Here is a 15,047-nt window from a genome sequence, read left to right on the forward strand (position 1 = left end):
AAAATAATAAAAAATTATTATCATCATCATCATGCATAAATTTTAGGAAATACCACTCTGCTTTTTTTTAAAGCCACAGGGTATCCTAATTGCAAATATCCCATTTCACATCTAGATAGACTTCTGCCACAAAAGGGTCTACTCTCCCCAGCCAGGCGTTGTGGAAGGATACTATGGTTGAGGATAATAACCAGACTGAACAGGGATAGACTCGCCCCACCCTACTAGTCCCTGGTGTAGATTATCTGAGGGTTGGAGGATGTCTTGGTCCTAGATTTGGGCTAGTAGCCAGATTGGAACAGGGGTAGCAAAGTCTGAAGAGATTGTGATCTACTCACAGAATTAAAAACTGGCAGTGATCTACCCCCTCTTGGGGAGTTCAGATCAAAGTTGTTGAGATTTTTTTTTAGGAAGGCCCATTTTTAGGGGTTCAGGTCAGAGTTGTTGAGCCCTGTTTTTTGGGGGTGAATGGCTAAAATGTTGAGCGTTTTTTAGGGGAGCCAAAGTTGTTGAGCTTCTTTGGGGGGAGCCAGTGATCTACCACAGACGTCCAGTGATCTACCGGTAGATCACGATCTACCTGTTGGACGTGCCTGGAATAGAATAATCCAGATCGTTCAAAACCCTCTGGAGCTGAGATGTTGCCACAGGCTTCAGCACCTTTATATTGCTTGAGTTGAGCAATATAAAATAAATTCTTCAAAACAAGGTACCTAATGATTTCTGGAAGATGTTTATTGTAAAAAAAAATAACATTTCTGGCAAAATGCTTGAAGACTTCATCTTACGCTGATAGTGGCACGCCAGGATTTTAAGTGGTTTGGCTGAGAATCATAATCTCCAAGAGTAAGTCCCCGCTACTTTGATGGGGCTTCACAACCCTGCTTGCCAAATTGCCCCTGGAATGACGGGGTGGGGGAACAGGGGACAAAAAGGAAAGTTAGGGCATGAAGGTAAAGGGCACCTTCCTTCAATGCTCCCCAGTATTTCATCTGATTCTAAGCACTAATACAGCCTGCCTTTTCTCTGAAAAGCAGCATTTGCTAAGGCTGCTTCTTCAGGACTTGCGTGGTAGCGGCAGTCCTTCTCAGGATCTCTCACTGGCTCACTCTGAAAGACAAAGAAAGGAAGCACAATACTTTTGGTCTTCAAACATCTACTCACCTCTGGAACAGATCGCCTCCTGGGGGGAGGGGAAGACCACACACGCAATTACACCCACCTTGCATTGCCCCGTCCCTTCACAGCAGAACTCAGTCAGGCTCTTTACCTTTCTGCCACCCTACTAATGATTTAAGGGAGGACTTTCTTCCAGGCTGCTTTGAGGTGGGGCACCATCAGTGGTTGAAGGTGTAGGAACAGCATCAGTTTCTGAGTTAGCCTGTCAGCGGAGAGTTCTCAAGTGCCACTGTGCAATGCAGAGGGATACCAAAGCTACAAAGAGACATCCAGCAGGATTCTGTTCCTCCGAAGAGTAAGGAGCCTTCCTTATCTCCCCATCCCTGAGCTGAAATTCCAATTGCAACTGCATTGTGTGCTCCACTTCAATTAAATGTGTGCACCACATAACTGACTTCCAACAGGAAAATCTAAGCTGGTCTGCAACAGGGCATGTGCCTTTTTAAAAGAAAAGAAAGGAAAATAATTTATTTATCGACGCTTTACAGCTTTTGGAAGCCTTCTAAGCGTGAAGATTTTAAAAATTCACAACCTAGTCTCAGGACAAATGCACCTTAGCATTTAACCAGCATCTTTTTTTACAAAAATGGATATTGAATCAGCTGGTGGGATCAGAGAGGGAATGTAACCCCTTTTCTCATTCATTTCTACTCATCCTGAGGAAAATCCCTTCTCCAAAGATGCGATTTGCATTTGGGGTGGGGGAAGGATTTCCTCAGCACCAACAGATGAGACTTCCTCTTCAGAAGAGGAATCCCCCCCCCCCCGGACCACAGAAGGGGAGGAAAGGATTAAGTTCCTCTCCATGCCTGTCCTGATCCCATTGTTATCGTATATTTATATACTGCTTTTCATCCTAGAGGAGCCTTGAAGTGGTGTACTCTTTAAACACAAAATATACACTAAAGTACAAGAAAACACCATAAATCAAGCAAAAGTGCTAGGCCACAAAATCACTTCGTGAGGGCCAAAAGCAAGCTCCCACAGTAGAGAATTAAAGGGTGCTCTCAGCAACACTACACCCCCCACACACTTAGGGGAGGGCTAGAAACACCAACAAGAAATTCAAAACTAAACTCAACAAGAACTGAGGGTGCTCTCATGAAAACCCCAGCAGTTTAAGGTCCTGAGGTCAGTGGGTTGAATTTTAAATGGAGTGGTGGCCACTTAGGACAAGAGAGGAGACAAATCTTGTTACAGCCTACTCTTAGCCAGAGACCCAAAGCTCTAGAACAGGATGGGGATGAGGTAACTATGCCCCATTCATTTTCTGGCGTCACCCAGGCCTTTCATGTGTACGTGGATCAGGTTCTGCAGCTTTCTAACAAACTACAGCTAAGAAGTGTGTTCAGCTCTTGGGCTCGGAAGGAAAATGAGCTTCCCATCCTGGCCGTTGGCGAGAGGAATGGGAGAGTAATGCTATCAAGCAGTAGCAGCGTTCCTGCTTCCAGCTTACGAGCCAAAATGAAGGAGGCTCTAAAAGATTTGACAGAAGTTGCACTATTTTGGCTGCACAATGAAAAGCAGTAGGGAGAGGAAACTTTATACACAAGGAGCAGAGATGGGTAAACTGTCCTGCTCTTAAGTAGGCTGCACCCACAAGAAGCCAGTGCCCAAGACTGGAGGGGCCACCAAAATAACCTCAACACACAAAAACTGCACGAGTCACAAGACATTCTAGGCATTCTCAATGAACACTCATGGACCAACTCAAGCAGCAATTTACAGAGAATGCTCTCTCACTGGATGGAAGATGCCGATGTGGGGACAAGGGGAAAACACTGGTTTTTACTCCTCATGGAGTTAAGTTTTAATAAAAACTGAGTAAAAATTTGACTAGTTTTGATGGGGGGGGAGCACTTTTAAGATGGTGCAGATGCCACTGTTGATGTGTCTGTGTGCAAGTGTACTTGCATTACTTTATTAGTACTCATCCCACCCCCCCACAGCCTAACTTCATTTTATTGGAAGGTTTGCCCCTCATATTTTAGAATGACCACATTAATATACGCACAAGACAGGAGCTCCAGAGAGGTACCCAAAGGGAAAGTCTTTTCTCAACTCCAGCCTTGAGGTAAACTCACTTCCGGATCCAGGGGTGCCCCTTCCACCTGCCAAATAAAGCCATGTTACAATTCTGGCTCAATACCATGACTATCTTGTCAATGGATCCTTGCCTTCTGAATTCCGGTGTCTTGGGTTTAATCCACATTAAATATTTTACAGGCATTCCATCTTCCTTCTTGAAGACAGGGTATTTTTATCCTCTACTCACAAAACGGGATCGGAGCAAAAGGTTGGGATCACCATGGTTTTAAAAGCAACCACAAGAAACCATTGCCTAACTAAGCCAATGGGCCACTGAAACAACCTGGCTACACGAGGATTGCACAAGTTTGATAATCTATAAGCATTATCAACAATCCTACACTTGATGCAGCAATTTATAGAATGTTCTCGACTCTTGTACCATTAGCTCCTCTCACTACGACTAAAACAAGATGTATTTAAATCTGGTTTCATCAGATGCAGGTAAAGTGGCAGACACCCATTAGTTTTCATCTACAGTATCATCAAACAAGTCCAGAGTGATTTCCTAAGATTTTAAAGTCATGGCAATGTGTGCTTACCATTCCCATCAAAATACCTACAAGGTGTCTGTCACACCCACCCACACCCCAGGTTTTATTTTATGGGAATGGTTTTACAGTACTATAATTTCAGATTCAAAAATACTTTCTTTGAAACACAACCAATCAACCAACCACCCCACTCAAGACTTTTCGCTTTGTGGAGTTTGCTTTCTGCCCCATCTAAACAAAGCAAAGAAACCAGTTTACTGTGGTCAGAAAGCTGTCTCCCACTCATTAAGATGCCAAAATACCATTGGTGGAGCTTGCCTACTAAAACAGTCCATATTTTGAAACTACTGCCAATTTTATTTTTTCCACTGTCATTTAATTACTCTTGATTTTTAATGTCTTATTGTGTATTTTCATTGTCGCTAAGATGTTAAATTGTACTGAAAATCATACTGGCATACGTGTTTATGAAGGGTGTATATCAGGCACCCCCAAACTGCAGCCCTCCAGATGTTTTGGCCTACAACTCCCATGATCCCTAGCTAAGCAGACCAGTGGTCAGGGATGATGGGGATTGTATTCCAAAACATCTGGAGGGCCGAAGTTTGGGGATGCCTGGTGTATATAAATGGCTTAAAAAGCCAACAGTGGAAACTCTCTTGTATCTGCCTCAAAACCGTACCCAACCAAGGAACCAGGCTTGTGGTAGCTCCAGTAAATTATAAAGAAATAAAGAACAGAAAAAGCAGTGAAGCAGGAGGCACTACCTCAGGCACCACCAAGATCAGTAAGTGCTCAGCAGCAGCAGCAGCAGCAGCAGCAGCAGCAGCAGCAGCAGCAGCAGCAGCAGCAAACTCTTCCAGCAGGAAAGGACAGGACACCAGAAGCCACAACAAGAATCCCTTCCAATGAAGTATTGACTGTTCTGAAGCCCATGTATTTGTTGCCCCAGCCCTTTTCAGTGTCTCACAATAGTTCCCTGAGATTTATCACAAAACAAGCCTTGATGTATATGTGACAAAAAGCAGGTTGGCTATGAAAATACGGCCTATGCAAAGGTCTGTGTACCCTTGCACAGTCTGTGCAAAACAGCTGCATTCTATATCTAGGACACACAATGCAAAAGAAGCAAATTTGCATATGCACTTATTTCAATTGTGCAATGAATGTTTACACTGCATGACTTGATCTAGTTTTGCTAGCCACAGGGAAAAGCAAGAAGGCGTGCAAAGCACTTCAAGTCCTGGGCCCACGATGAGATAGCAACTTCTGAGATTTTAGTAGGTAAACTCCCCTCTCCCCAAATATATTCAGGCATATTGTCAATGCTAAAACATGTTTTTCTCTTATTTTTAAAAATCAAAGTCTGGTATTTTCTGCAAGTCACAAATTTGGAAGGAAAGGTGGTGGTGTCTTAACTCCCATGAGCTCATGGCATAGAGCCCCACCTACACGTTAGCTCAGTGGTTTTCACACACTGCTTTGGGACCCTTTTCTTAGCTACCTGAGTGGAAATATTGGCAACAGCAGATAACCTGCCCTATTAAGACAGATTGCCCACTGTTACAGATATTCCTCTGTGATGTAGTCAAACAAGGAGTGGTATCCAACAAAGTTTACTCAGAGAAAACTTACTGAAATTAAAGGGCAAACTTTGTTATCAATGGGTATACTTTTTGGTAAAACTCAACCCGAATACAGTCATACCTCGTGTTGTGTCCACTGAGGGTTGCATTTTTTTGTGTTACGAACGCGGCGGACCCGAAAGTGTTTACTTCTGGGTTTCACCGCGTGCGCATGCGCAGAAGCGTTCTGGGCACTGCGTGCAGAAGCGCTCTATCGCGCATGCGCAAAAGCGCCGCTCGGGGTGTGGACTTTTCGTTGTGCGAACGGCACCCCGGAACAGATCGGGTCCGCAACCCAGGGTGCCACTGTACCACCCAAGGGATGATAGCCTATATTCATGGATACATCCAGTTCAGGCTCCACAGGCCAGGCTGGTATCTTACATGCTTACCCCAGAATACCTCAACGGCAGAGGTTCTGTGGCACACAAGCCAATATAGAAAGAATCCCAAACACAAGGCACAATCTTTCAAACTGACAATATACAAAGCACCCAAATACAAATGCTTGTAGGCTTTAGCCCACTGAACTAAGTACTGAAATTCCTTGGCATCTCCTCTCCAAGGTATCCGTTTAACAAATACACAGCAGTTTAAAATATGTGCCATGTATTATGGCTTTAAATTGGGCATAGTTGAAGTGTTAAAACGTCAAGAACAAATTTCATTTTCAGAAGGGCATTTAATAGGCTTCGTGAAGCCAAAGAACTGAATACAGGAATTCCTTAACCACTTTTAGTACAATATCGAGTTACATGTGTGTCTTCCAGTTTAAAAAAAAATATAAACAAACGGTTTTTCAAGAACAACTTGCAAGTTCTGCAAGCTTCGGTTCTAGGTACATCATACAGTATAAATTCTGATTTCTGAAGATCAAACACACGTCTCCCTTTATAATCAAGGGGTTTTTGCCTTCCACCATACCCCTTGCTTGCTACACCATAGGACTTTTACAAAACTACAAGGTATTAATGCATTTATAAAAACAAGGAGGATCCTCACACCTTGCTCAGACTCTGGGGAATTTTAGGTGAAGAATAGGTCAGAACCCCCATCTTGGTGTGTTAAAAGAAATCCAGGGGGTGGAGGTGGGGGAAAGCAATAAAAGTATGTATTCAAAAATGCTTAAACACACCTGTAAAAAAAAAGGCAAATTAAAATGTTTTCCTTCAGAAAGCTCTAACAGGCCATCCTGTAGCAGAAGCTGTTGGGCTGCTTGTGGTAAGACTACAAAAAGGGAAGATACAGGTAGAGAACTAAACAAGATTCAGCGAAGCTCCAAAAATCTTTATAAATACGGCCATTGGAAGGACGATCTTGATTCAGGAAGGATTTATGCTCGGTGCAAGCTGAGGACAAGAAGCAGGTACAGATCATAAAGTACACTGAAGAACATTGGTGCTTGATGCTAACCTAGATTCCCTCCTCCCAGCCCAGGGCAACTGTTCGCAGCCTTGGAGATGATGCAGGGGGGAAATTATCTGCCAATAAAGAGTATTCGCATACACCTTTTTTGTTTTTCAACAAAAGCAAGACCGTATTAGGAATGTAGAGGTTTAATTCCCATAAACTTACGGTTCGGAGAAAGTTTCCGTGTGTAAAAGGCTGTAGTCATGGTTTTTATAGGCTGGCTCAACAGTGTCCCTTAAAAACAAAGTGTGTGGATGGGTTTAACTGTCCCATTTTTATTTTTTGCTTTACTCCAGCAACAGGCCAATTCTGCATACGCAATTATGCTAGACTTGCTGATGAGGAAAGGAGTTTTGCTGACAAAGTTAGTCTGTGACGTGAGAGAACTAAGTCCTATGCTTTAGTAGCTATCCTGATATAAGAAGCAGATGGTGCTTAGACATACACTTACCTAGTTATCGTAGTTGTCTCTGTAGGAGCTCCCAGAGTAACGGTCTCCATAGCCTCCTTGATTCCTTGAGGGAAAAAGAACAGAAGACTGATATGTCACTGCTGAGCTGCTGCTAGATGCTATACATTGAGTGAGATTCAGTGTAGTATGAGCAGGCATCCATCCACTCATGCAGTGGGGATTCTTCTTTGCCTCCTCCCGCCCATGAAAAAAAATCTGCTCTGGGGACCTGAAGAACCACCCAGAACTTATTTTGGGGCTGCTGTCCCATTGTACAGGTAGGCATATTAAAATATCAATATTATGACAAAATTACAAAAAGAACCTTTACGGAAATGCTCATTTATAAACCTCATTCTTATTTAAGTGCTGTATATAAATTGGTCATTAAGAGAGGACCAATTTAGTAAGGAGGTTATAAAAACTGAGTAAAAACTGAGGCATGGCAGGACGAATCTTCCTTTCTACATGATAGCCTGTTGTTACTAAAACAGCATGCAATACCTGCAGCTTCCATGCCATAGCAGCATACAGCGGGCTAAGCCTATTTCCAAATGCTAAAATAATCAGGAGCACTTCAACAGCTCTCTTTTGCTACCTCTAAGGAAAAGTTTAATGGTTCAGAAGGAACTCTCAAACTGTTATTCTAATACAGAACACAAAGGATCATGATCTCAACATCATATTTGTAGGTACCACAATCTGCTGCAACCAAGTATCTCTTAGGTGCGTGTGTTGGTCTTACCTGCTGCCATAATAGTCTCTAGATCCACCATAGCCACCGCTTCTGTTATCATAACGGCCACCTCCATATCCTCCACCGCCTGCAGCAAAGATATGAATGTTTATCAAGCCTATTTGCTCCCACACCACTAAGCAGTTAGCACTGAAGGGCACAAGCCACTCACCTCTGGAGAATCCACGTCCACGCCCTCTGCCTCCAGAAGAGCCACGGGAGGATTTTCCAGCCTGGTCCACTCTGATCTGACGCCCATCCACAGACTTGGGGAGAAGCAAGAGAACAAATCAGAGCCAGAGCTTTTAACCAAGATGTATGCTACTCTTCCAAAGGGACGCGGGTGGTGCTGTGAGTTAAGCCACAGAGCCTAGGGCTTGCCAATCCGAAGGTCGGCGGTTTGAATCCCCGCAACAGGGTGAGCTCCCGTTGTTTGGTCCCAGCTCCTGCCAACCTAGCAGTTCGAAAGCCCGTCAAAGTGCAAGTAGATAAATAGGTACCGCTACAGCGGGAAGGTAAACAGTGTTTCAGTTTGTCTGGTTTGCCAGAAGCGGCTTTGTCATGCTGGCCACATGGAAGCTGTACGCCGGCAAGATGAGCGCCGCAACCCCCAACTCGGTCATGACTGGACCTAATGGTCAGGGGTCCCTTTACCTTTTTATGCTACTCTTCCAACCTGCTAACAAGGAGGCAGGAGTCCAATATAATCAAAGCTTGGATTAAAATTTTGTTTTGAATGATTTGCATCCTCTGCCACTGGGAAGCAGAACAAATCCCTGTTCTGCTGAATGCTATGGAATACCCACAGAATATATATTTAATTAAATTAAATATTTAAATAAATTTTATTATTGAATTTTTTTTTAAAGCTGAATTCAGGACAACCAGTTTTGTGTATCTCATTGGTTGGTGCACCCCAACCAAACAGACCTGACTTTTCCACACAACTGACATCACTTATGACATCAGTTGAGTGTAACTTGGGAGTGAAATGGCATCATGGGCCAAATGTGGATTCTGGGCTGACAAGCCACAGGTTCCCCACCCGAGTTTAGAAGAGCATCATGAAGTTGCTGTAACAAAAGGTGAATTAAGCAATCCTGGAGCTGTAATTCAGGACTAAAAATTATTGCTGCTCACTGTGCTGCACACCCACCAAAGTAAGAGTAGGTAGTTACAACATTTTGCAATACAATCATGACAGATCACATCTAATAGCCTTCCATATTCTAGGAAGTTGCAAAGAAAGTGGATGCAATAGAGCAGGCATCCCCAAACTGCGGCCCTCCAGATGTTTTGGCCTACAACTCCCATGATCCCTAGCTAACAGGACCAGCGGTCAGGGATGATGGGAACTGCAGTCCAAAACATCTGGAGGGCCGAAGTTTGGGGATGCCTGCAATAGAGAATGAATAAGAAATGGTGAACAATCTATGCGGGCGACACTTACCTCTCCATTCATAGCCCTCATGGCATCCTTGGCATCTTCAGGACGGCAATAGGTAATAAAACCAAAACCCCTGGACCGCTGCGTCTCCCTGTCTTTCACCACAACCACTGGAGAGAGAAAAATTTTAACAGATTATTTTCCTGGCTCTTTTTCTGCATGTAGTTGACAGCCAGTGTCCCTTGCCAGGTTCCGTCTTTAGCCCCACTTCAGACTCAAAGACTGCTTGGAAGGACATTATAGCCACACGGGGGCATCTGGGAAATAAGCTTCAAGAATTGGATGCTGAAGAATAAGAAAAACCCTGCTGTCTATCTTACTGGGGAAATAAGATGCTGTTATTAATGAGCTCATGTAATTTATTAACCAATCTCTCAATTACAAGGGCTTGCTTCCAGGAAAGCTCAAATCTATACATCAAGAGGTCTGTAATATCGACGCACAATCCTTCCCAACTAGACATCTTGATACCTTTGTATTTTTTCAATACAATTTATCACTTTGAAAATTAGGAAGATCCAGCCATGTATCATTGGCATTCTTCAAATATAACCTATACATGCCCCTCATCCCACTTTGCCAGCTATAAATAATCAAGACCACTTTGGATCAAGGTTTTATAAAATTAAGGCTATATTGAAACATTGTGCTAAAACAGGCTTCCTCAACCTTGGCCTTCCAGACGTTTTTGGCCTACAACTCCCATGATCCCTAGCTAGCAGGACCAGTGGTCAGGGATGATGGGAATTGTAGTCTCAAAAACATCTGGAGGGCTGAGGTTGAGGAAGCCTGTGCTAAAACATATAGTAAAGGATGCTTTCATAACCTGTGGGGTAGGGGAAGGAAGCAGGCTGACTTCATTAGGAAGAACTTCCTGACATTAGGAAGAACTTCCCGACAGTAAGAGCTATTCAACAGTGGAATTTGCTTCCAAGGAGTGTGGTGGAGTCTCCTTCTTTGGAGGACTTTAAGCGGAGGCTTGACAGCCATCTGTCAGGAATGCTTTGATGGTGTTTCTTGCTTGGCGCAGGGGGTTGGACTGGATGGCCCTTGTGTTCTCTTCCAACTCTAGGATTCTATGATTCATGGTTTTCTCACATCACAAGAGTGTAAATAGAGTTGAGAGGAAGGGATGAGGAAATTAAACAGGGCTAGGAAACTATTGTATTTACAGAACTGTTTTAGAGAGGATTGGGGGAAAGGCTGGATGTGTTTGGTAATGACTAAAGCAAGCCATGGGACTGAATGGCAAGCTTTGCTATTTCAGTTTAATTAGATTAATATTGAAACAAATCAAATGAGCAAGCCATAGTATTAATGACAACACAATTTGGAGAAAGCAAGATGCACATCATTAACTTTATATTGCCAGGAGTATCACTTCAGAATGCAGATATGTATCAAGTGCTCTCTCATGTTAACAAAACCCCATTTGTTCAATATGAACATAGTTGGACAGTCTTCGTCACACACTGATTTTGAATGTTCAGAAAAAAGGATTTTACATGAATAAGCAGGCAAACTCCAGCTGTGATCTGAAGTGATACAGCACAGGAATTGCTAGTAAATCGTTCAAGGTTGCTGACATTAACACAGGGGTGAGGCCAAATGTGGTCATTGAGGGCTCTCTATCAGGGATGGTGGCTCTTGCTTGCCACAAGAATGAATGGTGATTTTCTGCCTCATCCAAAGAGTTGTCATGCCTTGAATGCCAGATGTGACAAGTCTTTTAACTTATCATACCGGTAGTATAGTTGCTATCATTGTTTGAGTGTATGCACTTGCAAACTCCAAATCCCTACCAATTGGTTTCCTGGTGCAGAAACATTAACAGATTCAGAACTTCTGTAATGACAGAATAAAATCAGGTGCGACACCCTTCCTCACCTTCTGCAATGTCTCCATAGGGGGAGAACAACTGCTCCAGATTCTGCTCATTGGTGTCAAAACTGAGCCCTCCAATGAAGAGTTTTCCTTCATCTGATGCCATTGTTGAAGTGATCTGTAGGGAAGAAATGTGTTTAGATATGGCAAACATATGTGGGAATAAGGACAAAAGGTAACAGGCTACACTAGCAATTTACAAGTAGCTGCTCACCAACAACTAACATCCCGTTTTCATTTTCCAGGAAAACAAATTATCATTAATTTGCCTGTCAGCAAAACATCCAAGGCCTGCTGCTCTTTTGTAAACCAGTTTCCTTCCTTCTGCTGGACTGGGGCAAATTAATATTCATTAAACCAATGAATAATATGGTACAAAGCCAGGCTTCTTCTTAATCTGCTGTATGATCATCACCACTGATGTATAGGTTGCGCATATTGACCAGGGTAACACCTTCCTTTTGTAGCTTATCTTCATTAGTTGCCTGACTTCCAGTAGCAGTCTCACTTCCAGGCCGGGTGCCTCTTAACTTTGTTTTACTATCTGTTTACCACTGAACTGAGACCCATAATTATCTTTGTCAACTGAGCATTGTAAACTTAACATGTTTACTTTCCCCTGAATGCCCTGAGGCAGAGACATGGTGAAGCTGAAAAATTACTTCTTCTGTTTTTATTTGCAGCCATTTATTTATCTGGAAGCAACAAACTGAAAAATCAATGTTGCCTATTTTTTATTTCCAGTAGATCTTACTCCCAAGCGATTGTGCACAGAACTAGTCTTAACTGTAATCCTGTGCAAACTTATCTGGGAATAAGCATCACTGAAAACAATGTGACTGACTCTCAAATAAACATGCAATAAGGCAGCATATACTGTGGTCAAAAAGTGGATATATGTGTGTGGCCATTTGCAGGAGTAAAGAATTTTCTAAAAAGTTTACTCAAAGGTAGGACTGCTAATGTTGCCCTCTTGTTCTTTTGGTGCTTCATCTTAATACCAGACAAGGTGTTCTTGTGCCATTACTTTTAATGTTAGAAGTGTTTATATCTTGTGCCTTCTACAGTAAAGGACAGCCTTATGAGTGCATAAAAGTACATTTTACTGGACACAGAATGAGCCTAGCTGTTAACAGTTCTTCATTATTCTAGAGGTAATTAAGATACAGGTGACTGGGGTTAGCTATAAGCAGGCAGGAGTGAATTAGCTACAAATGAGCAGTTAATTTGTTTTCCCAGTGATATAACTGTGTTAATTGCCAAACAGAGATGGAAGATGCTTATTTCCCCCACTCGAAGTGCCTATCTGAATTGCTTTCTCCAGTCCAGAGCGTCAGATAAGCTATCAGGCAGACGTTGAGGTTTGGACATGCCAAGGCCAAATGCTAATAAGCACTTCTCAATTTTCATCAATGCCTGCTTCAGAAAAATGGATGGCTAAATGAAGTAAGCATGCAGGCAGTCTTTTTCACATATGAAAAGGAGGTGGCAGTGTTAAGCCACTTCCCTACCTTTAATACTATTTATGATTAAAGTGCATTAGGGTGAACACACTTTGAATCAAGTTGTTTTTTTATTTTTAATATTTTGTTGGAAGCCACCCAGAGTGGCTGGGGAAACCCAGCCAGATGGGCAGGGTATAAATAAAATATTATTATTATGGCAACCTCATTGTAACTAGTATTTTATGAGGGCTAATTGTTGTTATAGCTTATTTACCACCCTTCCGGCTTGACATGTTTTACACCCATGTGCAATGATGAACCCCAACAATCGTTCAGCGCGTTTTCTAGTTTACGGGAAAATGAGTATCTGCTTGGATTAAGTCCTCAGCCATACAGGTGGATCTTGCTTTCAAGCAAAAAATATGTAAGATCAGGGCTTCTCGAACCATCTTATGAAGCCTGGTATTGACTCCACCTTGAGCAGCAACTACTAGAATGCTGTGGTCAATAATTTTGGTAACATGCGGCTGACGACCTGAGGCAGCTTTCATCTATCAGGTGCGTATGGTAAGATCCTGAAATCTTAGTGCATCAATATCAGGAGCAAGTCATCGAAGGAAGGTTCGATGTGAGTGTTGCAGTGGCTCCCGACGGCTTATCAACGCAGACCTGCAGAGAGAATGGGCTTCCATTCTTTGCCCCAACCAGTCCACCCCTCCCCCCTGCTAAAATGGCCGCGAACACGTGGTCTGAACAGAATGCGGGAAGGCGAGCTCAGCGCGTTTCACGTTCTACGGACTGAGACCCCAGCAGGCATGCGCAAAGACTACCCCGCTGCTGTCCCGCGCTCCGCGAACAGCCTTCGCGCAGGCGCAGTAAGCCAAGGGCTCCTCCTCTCCCGCCCCCGCGTTAAACCCGCTGCTACAGCGGACTTGGCCACGTCTAATGCTCTCCATCCCCCTGGAACAATTTCCTCCCTTCCTGGTGGTCTTCAGCAACGCACTTTACTCCTTGCGAAGGAGACTGAGAGAACGGCGTTTCAAACACAAGTGTGCGCAGAGGGGCCCTCTCGTTCTTTATGAGCAGCCGCCGCCATTTTGTGTAGCGTCTCTCCCTTCAGCCTCCCCCGCCCCACACGGCGAAGAGGTAGCTTTCTTCCCCGTTACTCTCCCTGCTCCCCTTCCATGCTCGATGCAGCGCCCCTCCTACGGCTTTCCTGCAGCGGCCTGGGGCTTCCCCGGCGTCAAAGCACTCACCGAAGCCGGTCTCTGAGCAGGATGCGAAGAGAGCCGTTAGCCACTGAGGCAAGAGGGTATCGCGATGGCGCCGAAAGAGAGAGAGAGAGAGAGAGACGCAAGCGAGGAGAATGAAAGTGAGGCTGCGGCTAGGCCACGCCCGACACGCAGCTCCCGAGCCGGGATTGGCTGGGCGCGCGGAAGGCGGGGCCAAATCACAATGGCGACCACGCCTCCCCCTCCTTCCCGCTACCCCATTTCATATCCGCGGCCTCCTCGCCTCACGTGCGCGTGCGCGCTGCCCCTCCCCCTCCGCATCCCACCCCTCCCCTCTTTCAAAAGATAACTGACAAAAGCCGCGGCCTACTCGAGCTCGCCTCGCTTTCTCCTGAGGAAGCGCGCCCTTCGCCAGCAGGTCTTCATTCGGAAGGCGAGAAAAGGCTGCGGCCCAAACAATGCGGGAAGGAGGAATCCTTCCGGAGGGCCCCGCTCAAGGGCGCGAGACCTTCGCCCCCCCCCCCCATCTCGAGAGACAGGAACGCGCCGGGAAGCCGCCTTATGCCGAACTCTGGCCGTTGGCCCATTTAGCTCCGCTTTGCCTGCCCTGGCTGGCAGCGGCTCTCCAGGGTTTCAAGGAGGGAGTTGGATGAAGGGGGTGATGCTAATGGAGCCAAAGTTTTACCCGCCGGACGTGTATGATGGCAGGGGTCTGCCTCGTGAGGCTCCAGGGACCGGAGGTTGCCTGCCTCTGCTCTACACGGACTGGCAGCTGCTTTTTCTCGGAGGGTTTCGGGCCGGGTTGCTCTCCCAAGCCCACATGGAGATGCTGCTGGGGATGGAGCTTGGAGCCCGTGAGGCGGACGCCGTGACAATGAACCAGGCCCTTCCCATGTGAGAGCGCCAAGAAAACAAAGGAAAAATTTGTGCCCGCCTGGTTGCTAGTTGATGGTGATCAAGGCTAAATTAAGCCATCGCCCAGATTCCTCTCAAGTTTCATACACTTTACAAGAGAGGGTATTTGCTTAAGTTACGATTTTATACTAATCTTGATCA

The 15,047-nt window shown here is 44.7% G+C and overlaps 1 protein-coding gene and 1 long non-coding RNA gene across 14 annotated transcripts in view; one reads left to right on the top strand and one right to left on the bottom strand.

Moving 5' to 3' along the window:
- Window positions 1–15,047, top strand: part of LOC148683350 (uncharacterized) — a 135,677-nt gene that overhangs the window by 83,769 nt on the left and 36,861 nt on the right. The window lies entirely within an intron of this gene.
- LOC118097576 (cold-inducible RNA-binding protein) lies at window positions 715–14,998 on the bottom strand. 13 transcript variants are annotated; one of them, XR_015947221.1, is made up of 8 exons: window positions 14,016–14,084; window positions 11,318–11,432; window positions 9,434–9,540; window positions 8,156–8,249; window positions 7,993–8,071; window positions 7,248–7,311; window positions 3,194–3,290; window positions 715–1,110 (listed from the first exon to the last, which is right to left on the bottom strand). XR_015947221.1 is itself a non-coding variant. In XM_088658513.1 (7 exons), exons 2-6 carry the CDS (start codon window positions 11,418–11,420, stop codon window positions 7,248–7,250), a joined length of 447 nt encoding a protein of 148 aa, XP_088514639.1. In that variant the 5' UTR covers window positions 11,421–11,432; window positions 14,677–14,886; the 3' UTR covers window positions 715–1,110. The 13 variants fall into 13 exon arrangements, 9 of the variants coding, with proteins under 9 accessions (XP_088514639.1, XP_034996442.1, XP_088514635.1 ...); XR_015947222.1 differs by lacking the exon at window positions 715–1,110 and adding an exon at window positions 1,270–1,408; XR_015947219.1 differs by having other exon boundaries at window positions 7,993–8,249.

The sequence above is a fragment of the Zootoca vivipara genome, chromosome 15 (assembly GCF_965207765.1).
Source record: "Zootoca vivipara chromosome 15, rZooViv2.hap1.1, whole genome shotgun sequence".
NCBI lineage: Eukaryota > Metazoa > Chordata > Lepidosauria > Squamata > Lacertidae > Zootoca > Zootoca vivipara.